The 10,611-nt window shown below is 34.3% G+C and overlaps 1 protein-coding gene across 1 annotated transcript in view; it reads right to left on the bottom strand.

Annotated features, from left to right (window-relative positions):
* Window positions 1-2,213: 2,213 nt before the first annotated feature.
* The window catches only part of LOC118743345 (calcitonin gene-related peptide type 1 receptor), a 215,420-nt gene continuing 207,022 nt past the window's right edge, over window positions 2,214-10,611 (bottom strand). The window contains 2 exon segments of the mRNA XM_036475952.1: window positions 2,214-3,307; window positions 6,222-6,350. Of these exon segments, the coding sequence (XP_036331845.1) occupies window positions 2,582-3,307; window positions 6,222-6,350 (855 nt within the window). The 3' untranslated portion in view covers window positions 2,214-2,581.

The raw sequence follows: 10,611 nt of genomic DNA, 5'->3' as shown, positions 1-10,611 counted from the left end.
GGGTGGTTGAAAGATGGCATCCTATGGTTTTCTAAATGTCTTAATATCTTTAACAAATTGATAATAATTTAAGTAAAAAACACAGAACTAGATTTTTACTTTGTGGACTTAATAGCTAACGAAATTGATGTACTTACATAGACATGCAGTAAGAAGCATACAAGTGTGTATGCATCTACAATATTTTAGGACTCGTTGTACAGATAAACTTTTCTTAAAAATAAATGGGTTTTCTTAAAAATAATTTCAATCATAAAAAAAATTTAGAAGAATTTATATTGTGTGTACATTTGATCGTACCATCTTACAAGTAAATAAAAAATCTAAAAATATTTTAACAAGACAATATTTCTTTTAAATAGTCCTACTGCAATAATCAAAATACTTTCTTAGCAAAAATTTAATCATTTTTGGAGAGCTTTAATTTATTTACATTAGTGTGGTATGAACAGTGATATGGTGGGGAAGTACTAGAACCAAGTGTTTGAGGTCGAAAAACTTTGGAAAAAAATAGTTCTCTCATCGGGCCAAGAACATTGATATATGTATACTTATATCATATCTTAATACCCGTCTGTAGATAAGTGATAAAAGGCGACTCCTACTTTACTTATTGGATGAGCATAACAGGTATGAAACAATGCTAACAAACTTTTATATATACTTCACAACCCGAATCCACATGAGGTGATAGTGATAGACATAAGTTGTTATTTGTGAATTAAAAAAAAAAAAAATAAATACATACACGCTTCTAAAGTTGATATAAAGAATGCGAAATTTTTGTGAAATTAAATTGTGACGATACGAAAATCTTAATTTCTTTCGTAGTGAGGTTAGTACAAACGAAATGCCAAGGCCTCGATTAGTACTGAATATTTTTCCAAAAATAAATTTGAAAATTCTTTTTGTATTCAACATAGACATACATATATGTATATATATATGTACATTAGGGGGCATCACCTCACAAAATTATAGTTTTTCCACCGGAATTATAAATATTTTTATATTTTAACACTTCTGTCAAAATATTTCTGGAAAATATTAAGATTTATATACCTAAAAGATGCTCATTACCAATTTTGATTCCGTAAAAACTGTTTTAAATTTTTTTATCTAAATCTTTAATTTAAGCTTAAACTCTTCTGTCATCTAAGGTGATTGTTTAGGAAAAATATTTTTAAAAACTAATTAATAAAAACTCCATTTTCGGAGGTAATTTCAAATAGGTCTAGCTCACCCTAATATTAATATCTTTCCGAAATATTTTGCCGAAAATCTTAAAATAAAGTAGATTTGAATGGAGAGTGATGCATCCAAATGTACATACGTTTATGTTTCTTAGTGCGGTTTGAATTCAGATAAACTGTTTAGATTCAAGCGTTTTTATGTATACTGTACAATCCCCAATCTAATATTTTGTGCAGTTTGAACACTTTGAGTTAGATTTGGTAAGCTAATTGGAAGAGCATTCCTCAGAGCGGTGAAATCGAGACTCTTCTGCAGGAAAGTTTTACGATTGTTGCTTGAATTCTCTCAGCACTAAAACTGAAAAAACTATTTGTATTATTTCGAACACCAATGCATACACAACTCTTTCCGAAAGGTATTGATTTTAAAGGCAACAAAATTTTTTAATGTACACGGGGAAGCTCAGTGGCTGATATCTTATTCATCAGTTAATATTGATCCATTAAAAATTACACAAGGGCATTGTTTACGCGGAAAAAAAAATACTTTTTTTTAGTAAATCTGGCTGTGAGATCTTCAGCTGCAGGTTTTTTTTTTCTAGCGATGTTAAGAAAATTACATTCAATAAATGCAAAAGTTCCTAAACTGGCTAATTCTTACACTACATAGAAGAAAGATTCTTTAAGTAGCCGAGTTTTCATAGATACATAGATGGAACAAGTAAGGCTACATTTGTTTTCGAAATTTTAAAATTTTAGACTCGTTATACATATAACTTAATATCGAGAAAACTGTTTTCTCCATTAAGTTTTGTGCCAGAAAGTATTATTTTTACATTCAAAATATAAAAAACCTAAATAATATTTCTAATACAAATTTCCAGATTTAAGCGAGGTGAAATAACGCTAAATATAAACTCACAAAAGCTGATTGTGTCATCTTATAACTGGAAAACTTAAAAAAAATTTTTATAAATATTCAATCAGGAAATGTTTTTTAAAACTCAAGATATTGCACGATATTTTTTTCCTGCATAGATCCTAAACTAAAATTTCACATCGTTGCGCATCATGATTACCACACTGACAGACAAATTATTCCAATTGCAAATTATGTATTTATATCAGATACTCATCACACATCATTAATCAACGTTTTTTATTACCTTATCTTAATGCTAAGGGGATGTGTAGAAATGCGTTATAAACTGGCTATAGCAAAAATATCTCACATGCAGCAATAAATCACGCGTGCGCTACAATTACTTACTTCCATTAAATTTACCACATCATATGATTACTCCAGCCACCTTCAACCACCTGACACCTCGCACTCTTTTGCTTTTCCGCATTTTTCGTGCCACAAAAATTATTTTGCTGACTTTCGCTTACAATGCCTCCTCCGCCATTTTGTTGCCATCCAAATGCAGATTGTTGTTGTGCACAGCTGTAGTGGTAACGAGCAAAGTGCCACCAGCCACGCGATTGCTGCCATCAGCGCTGCTACCATCGAGGCTATAGCTGCCACTGCTGCTGTTTCTATTATTGCTGCTGTTATGGTAATTACTCGTTGTTGTTCTTGTTGTTGTCGCTGACGCTGCAGCTGCAGTTGCTGTGGCTGCTGCAAGTGTGATTGTTGTTATTGCAGCTGCTGCCGCCGTTGTCGTCGCCGCAGAAACTACTTTTCCAGTTGCATATTTTCCATGACTATTACAGTTACTCGCACTGCTGTCGAATTCATTTACTGCGCCACTGCCAAAACCGCCATCGCCACCACCACCACGACCACTAATACTTTCTGTGACAGTTCCCTCTTCCATTAGCGGCTGTCGTACGCGCAGCTGATCGATGGTCTTTCGCCGCAGCAATTGCAGCTTACGCAGTCCACTTATGACTCCGCTGGGCGCTGACGCCATGGCTTGCGTTTTTTGGCTGCCGTGTGCGGTGCTGTTGCTGCGCAAACGAGTGGCGGATCGACTGCTGGCGCCGGCGCCGGAATATGAGTCACTGCTGCGGCCAGTGACAGCGCTGGAGGCGCGCCGCGCTTTCATCGATGACATGTCCTTTAGTCATACCTTCTCTTCGCCGGGCAGGGGCGGGCCGCATCGCACGAACTATAATCAGAAGAACTGTGGTTTGAAATAATTGCGTGTTGGTTTAGGGATTGTGGTTGCATTTTACATTTATATTGTATATTTAATTGTTTAATTGGTGGATTTCGTTTGGTTTGGTTTGGTTTGGTTTGGTTTGGTTGTTGGTTACATTACGATGTGCGAGTACATACATATGTATATGTACAAAAGATATGTGGAAAGAAAAGAAAAGAAACGAAGCACATTGGAAAGTGGATAGCCATGGTGAATTTGTATGTACTTTATATTCTAGTTCAATTGTTAATTGACTGATTGGCAGTTAAGATTGGAGAATACAAGGATTGTAGGCAACATGAAAATAGAACTAAACGAAGAGATAATGATTAAAAATTTCCCATGCAATTAATTACCAAAAGTACACAATTACCTGAGCATGCAAAATACATATGGCTACGTATGTATGTACATTATGGTGGTCCAAAATAAAGTAAAATTGTAATTTTAATGTTCTCACCGCCGAGGATAGTTTTATACCACTTATTTTTTATTGTGAATAAAAAAAAATACTTAGAGGTCGTTCAGAGCTATCAAGGTTTCCGTGTTTATTTAAAAAAATTTTAATACTAACGGTTTTTTTATCACGCCATTGTGTTTTCTGGAGTTTCTGGTGTGCTATAAATTAAAGTTACTGTGAAGAAATCGTTAAACAATCCATTGCGTATTAATACTGGGAATTTTCTGAAGAGAAACAGAGTTTTCTAATCGAAAATTATTGATTTCCAAGAATTCTATACCATTTCTACGAAAAGTTGTTTTATCCCCATATAAAGCTTAGAATCCAGCTCTCAAGAAAAATCACAAGAAATATTTTTCGTTATTTCTGTTGCTGGAAAAAAAGACACGTCGCTTTTGCTATAAATTTTCTTGAAGAAATGTATATGCGAGCGTTTTTTTCTTGAGAGCTGCAAACAGCACTGGAAATACATAGAAAATTTCGAGCGCTTTCAGCGACCTCTAAATACTTTTTGATTTCAAAATAAAAATAGGGATATATTGTTTCGGCATAGAAGAATCATAGTGGATGAGAGCATACAAATTCCGACTTTACTTTTTCCTCCAGCATTTTTTGGGTCACCCTAATGTACATACGTATAAATTATATGGCGCACTGGATTTATTGAAGTTCCCGCAGCACCATTATCGACGTGGTTTCATTTGCAATAAGCTAGGCATGAAATGTATGCTTGCATAGCTGAGGTCAACTTTTTTCGATAGATTTGTAGAAATTCTAAGTGACGAAGAGGGTACGATTCTAACTGCGCATATAAAACGAACCGTACGGGATCTGAACTGGGTGTTTAGTGATATAAAAGGGGAGCAGTCTCCGATTTGACAGAGATGAACATCCAATTGAATATAATCATTACCTTAACTTTTTAAGCGACCTTCAAATATAGAAGGTTTTAAGTTTTTTTTTAAAGTGTTAAATACATATTTTGTGTCAAGGAATCCATTTCCATAGTTAAAAAAAATCAAAAATGATGCATTTCAAAGTTCAGCATACGCTGTTTTGTTTTTTGGTCAAAAACGGAAAATATTTAAACATTTTATTTTTGAAGGTCGGTTTTGAGGTGGTGTAGTTTGGTGACCTAAGCAGGTAGAGGTAGTTTGATAGAACACTGGTATGACCGGATCCAGCGCTTCTCAAATATTTATAAGGCATGTAGTCTTCCAACATTCCTGCCGCCTGAGATAACGAAAAGGGCATACGGAACGTAAATTAGCAAAGGTTTGTGTAGGGCTTTTGTAGGCGAGATGGGTAGCGCTCTCGTGAATGGAATACATACGCATGATGTACGTATGTACTTTAAACTTTGGTGAGTGCGCGGCTTACCCAGTGATGTCCACCAAACTGTGGCGCTATAGAATAACTTAGGCCGGACAACTGCTATCTACAACGAGTGCACTATATGAGGCTTGATACCTAATTTCTTACAGAACCAAGGCAAACACTTTTTTCTAAAGAGTTAGTTTACTCATAACAATGTATTAAAACGTTTTAAGAGCCTATTAAATTAAGAAATGTCTATGTTTGTCTATGTTTAGATTAGGGTGCGTGAATCCAGTCTTTATTAAATCAAAAACTACGACTCATGTCGTAATTGATTCTCTTACAAGTTGAGGATTACGTAACTCCTTCGCTGGCGCAATTAATACGACGTGTTATGTTGTACTTACTTTTATTTGTTATCATGCGACATGCATAAATCTAAGGGTATGCATTAGGGCGGTTCAGAAAAACAAAAATATTTTTCAGAGAAATCAGATTTGTTATTTTCAGATGGGAGTAGGGTATCCTTTGTGTTTAAAAAGGTGGGTTACTTTTTTTGCCAAGGAAAGGTTAAGGCAAAATGAATTTTTCAATTGGGGTATTCAGAACGATATCGTAAGTGTCGTATTGTTGAAGTTCGTAAACCATAAACGGGTAAATTTGTATCAGGCGGGTTCGCAAGGTACCATAAAAACACATTACGAATTTTCGCAGTGTTAAAAAATAGTTTGTTGTTGTTTAAAGTCCTCTAAACATTTATTTAAGCCTTTAGAGCTTACGACATATTACGGCACCGTTGTGAATACCCCAAATCTTTTTAAATACAAAATATAAAATTAATAAATGCTAGTATGAATAAATATATGGATTTTTTATTTTCGAAACAAAAAAGAAACACACCTCACAAACACATCAATATTGAGTTATAATAAACATAAAATAATGAAACATTTTTAGCAGACAGTTACAAAAACAAGTACAAAGGCTTATTTACAAATGATTTGTACACAACACGATATATATGTATGTAGTATGTATGCATTATTGTTACACCGATTACAATAAGAGTAGGCGAAAAGACATACAAAGCCAACAAAATCTTACCGAGACCTGAGTGGCTGTGTAGGAATTTGCACGAGCCCTATTACTAAAGCAAACCATACGCCATTTGCGCTTCACTTGGGCAATAACTTCACCATTGAAGAAGCAAAAGAATGTGGCGACACAGAGGCCCTGCAAGAAAATAAAAAAAGAGAAAATTTATATATGTGCAAATTAAATTAGGTAGCAGATATAAATTAGGAAAATAAATATTTTATTTAGGTAAATCAGGTTAAAAATCAAGTAAAGCAAAACTCTTATTGTTTAGTCTATCTGTGCACAATACCAGTAAAAAAGTTCGCCGTACACCATTGAGTCAACATAAATTATTTTAGCAAGGCGATTTCAAATGGTCAGCAACGCTCCTGCTCTGAAAGTATTCAACGCGGGTCGCGATGCTTCTCTGGGTTGGAAAAACCAGCTGCAGAAGGACTTGGCTTTACTTGACATTTCCAATTGGCCTCTATTGGCATAGGAAAGAAACGACTGGCGTGCTGTTTTGGACTCGGCTAAAATCGCTTTCGATTTTCGAAACAAATTTTTTTAGCCGAACGTAGAAGTCGTCTTTTTACATTTTTCGTAATATTTCGGGATTTATAGTCGGATATTAAATAATGATTAATCGATAAAATTTTCTAATTCCAAAGCTCATTGATCTCAGGTACGCCGCTTTGTTCACCCACCAGATCTCAGTTCTTATCACCCTAACGTACCACCCTAATGCCAGTTAATTAAAGCTCTTCAAAAATCATTAAACTTTCGCTAAGGTGATATTGGGTATTCCAGCAGAGCTATAAAAAAAAAAAACATTATTAACCACTGAAAAGAGTTTAACTAACAATTTTGATTTTCACAATGCTCAGCTAACAAATGTTTAGACCAGCATGCCCCCATAGTTAAATTCTGGTGAAATAAATTTTTTTTTGTGGAACGATTTTCAGATTTTTATAGAGAAGTGCTGATTTTTAGAATTAGTATATTTCCAAGCGATATGAATTTCCATAGTTAACTATGTGACTCTGATTAAAAAGTGTGAAACCGGCCCTTAGGAGTAAACGGCGAACTTTTTTTCCTTGCTTGTTGCGATCTAGTGCACATTGTAAGTTTGAACGCTTAGAACTCATTTATACACTTTATAATAGTTATCCTCGTTTTGAGTAGAATATTGATTTCACTTAAAGCCGGATACAATGTTAGTGCGAAGTTCTTCCTTGAAGTTGTACTACGTACAGCAGTTGTAAGCAAACGAATATTTGTGTGTGTAAATATGTAAGTTGAATGCATTTTTCGAGTAAGCCAACAACTTTTTGAATCATTAAAAATATTTAAGTCAGTCAAAGTAATCCACACACATCATTAATTTCCATGCGTATACATTGAGCACTTTTTTTTTACTTTTGTAACTGCGCTTTCGCAACATTTTAAGCATTGGCCTTGTCGTACACATACATACATAGTATATAGCATATATTTACATTTAAGCACTTGTAAATATGTGCATAAAATATATTCTAAATGCGTTTATTTAGCATTTCAATAGCGTAAACAGTTTGTGAACTTAAGAGCGAAAGAAGACTTCAATTCGACTGCGATTGCTGAAGAAAAGGGAATGCACTTGACCCAGTTCGGCAATAAGGGAGAGATGGAGATAAAAAATTTTAAAAATAAATAGTCGAAAAATCGACATACATATATGTAGTACTACATAGTAGTAGTATAGTAGTTACATACCGTTAAAAACGAAAAACATTGAATAAAATACACAGCTCATTCCTAGATATTTCACTTATGCAAGAAAGCTTGTTGGTGCTCGCTTACTTACATACACGCATACATACATAGTTGTTAGAAAGTAAAAGAGTTTCCAAACGTTGCCAATATGTAATTATGAATTCAACAGAATTTAAGTTCAAAAATTTCAAGTTTTGAGCAATTTGATAGCTGCTCAAGGTTTTCGTGTTTTTTGATGCTGTGCCATCAACCAGTTAAATTTGAAAAATTGCGCGAAAATAGCGTTAGATTTTATTAAAACAAAAAAAAATGCGTGAACCTTGAAGTAAATGCACTGTCGCCATTGCTATATCGTTGGCTTCAGAAATAGAAACACATCGCCTCAGCATGGGAAATGCAACTTGAAAGTCGAAAGTTTGTCTACCTTGCACGAAAAAACAAAGAGAAAAGAATAATAAAATGGTAAAGCTGCACTAAAACTAATGCGTTTTAAGTTTATTATTTTTTTTACTTTTCTTGTCTCAAAAGAAATTTCGCTTTGTCACAGTGATGTTCATTGCCGTAGTTAAATGACTGTAAACTTTAGCTTTGCGCAGATACGCTTAGAAAACAGTTCACAGTTGTGAAGGAGATTACAGAAAATGCTTTAAAAGATTTGAAAGTAGTACTGCGAAGTATTTACTCTGCTCTGCTATTGTTGAAGATTTTGCTATAATTTTTCTTTTAAATTTTATTTTTTTTTGCACTAAAGTCGCTCTGATAGTATGGTTAGATTAGAGTGGCTACCACCGCGCAGAGCAGTGATGCACACGTAAGCTGAAAAGCGCATTTGGATACCACTGGCGGAAGCCATTGCTTCCTTCGCTCCTTTAGTAGTTGAACCACTGAGTGCGTTTTGTATAGCACAGAAAGTTGAGAATGCTCGTCGAGTTCAGGTCGGCTAACCAATCTAAAAACTACCTACTTAAGAAGTGGTTGCGCGATGTGCGCTAGTGCGGGACAGTGACACAGATAATGTTCAATGCTTTCCACCTTTTCCTCTATGCTGCTGAAGCAAAAGTCGTTGATTGGATAACCCAGAACGGGAAATTCTACTTTCACATAACATCACATATGTGAGGTCCATTTGACCCCCAAATACCTAAGACGATTAACTCTTTCCAACGCGAGCACCTTTCGTTGCGAAACGTGGAGAAAAAGCGTCGATCGAAATTCGAAGCAATTTGGGTTAAGCCTGAAGAAGTTCAAAACGATTGCCAGAAACAGAACCAGGTGGTACGCAAGCGTAGTAGATGCCCTATGTCATGCTTGGGATTAAAGGAAACAAAATAGAATAAGTCCCTTGTTCTGATACAGTTATCAACTAATAAACTTTCCTCCAGTTTTGGATTTTTGAAAAGATGGCGTTGAGTGTTTCTGAATGTTTGTTTGCCCTATTAAATGGTTTGCAATGCCAAAAAATACCTGTTGAGGCTTTTTAAGTGATCCAATATACATACATATGCACATATCGACGGCTGGATCACCCTATCTCGGCTTTGTTTTCGAATTTTGTGAATTTTCGCTTTAAACTACAACTTAAAAGCCTTGCTACACATATTTTCTGTTGAATAATTAAGTTGACTTAAGGTGGAATAAGATTTTGTTTTTACTTTTACAATTTATATCGCTTGTGTTTTTCCTCCCAAGGATCATTTTATTCCGTTAGTAGCTTAATGACACATTCATATATGTATGTACATAAATACAATATGTTGGGTGCGACAATAAAACACAATGCACATTAAAGATGTTGGCGCGCGTCATTTATTACTATGGTTACATTTTAATAAGGGAATAAATTGTAAACAATTTGTCCTTTATGTACACAAAGTGCAAGACTATAGATATGCCGAACGTTTGTATTAGGGTGATTGACTTAATTTTTCCGGATCGGGTTTACCGAGTTTTTTTTTCGAATATCGAATAAACTGAAATTTTGGGAAGTTTTTCTCTAAATTCATTAAATTTTTTATTTCATTGTTTTCTTTGCCAGTTTTTTCTGTCAGTTTTCATATTAAATTATAATAAAAAATTATTTTTCACTTAAATTGATTTCGGGAAACTGGCTATTAATGCTTTTGATTGAGCGTTCTTCAAACAAAATTTTAAAAAGCTACTCAAAATGCATACAGCTTAAAGTAATTTTTCATAAAAACACATTTTCTGAGGCACTTTAGCTAAACTAATTTATTTATATTTATTCTTCTACATCTGATTCCAGAAGGCTAAGGAAAAAACCAGTTGATCCCAAAAATTTCACTATTTTTTTATTATTAATCCAAATAACTTTCAACTTATTCCATTTAACTATATTTTAAATGAAAGCCACACCTACTTTTATTAGCTTAGCTCCATTTTTGGATATCATTTCTAACTAACTGTAAGCATTATTCAAACGCGGAGTATCAAAACATATATCCCGTCTAACCCGATTTTTCTGAATTAAATTATTATTTTTTTTTAATTAAATTTTTTCGAATAACTCGAAACCTGGTTTTGGAAAAATGTCGAATAATCGCGCACCCTAGGCATGAAAGAAAATAATATTGTATATAATGAAGGGACGTGTGTGGAATTGTGTTGAGCATTATGGACACGTATATAAGTAGGTATGCATGCA

Source organism: Rhagoletis pomonella, unplaced genomic scaffold (genome assembly GCF_013731165.1).
Source record: "Rhagoletis pomonella isolate Grant_MI unplaced genomic scaffold, Rhpom_1.0 Rhpom_scaffold_00007, whole genome shotgun sequence".
NCBI classification, from domain to species: domain Eukaryota; kingdom Metazoa; phylum Arthropoda; class Insecta; order Diptera; family Tephritidae; genus Rhagoletis; species Rhagoletis pomonella.
This window is presented reverse-complemented; position numbering and strand designations above follow the sequence as displayed.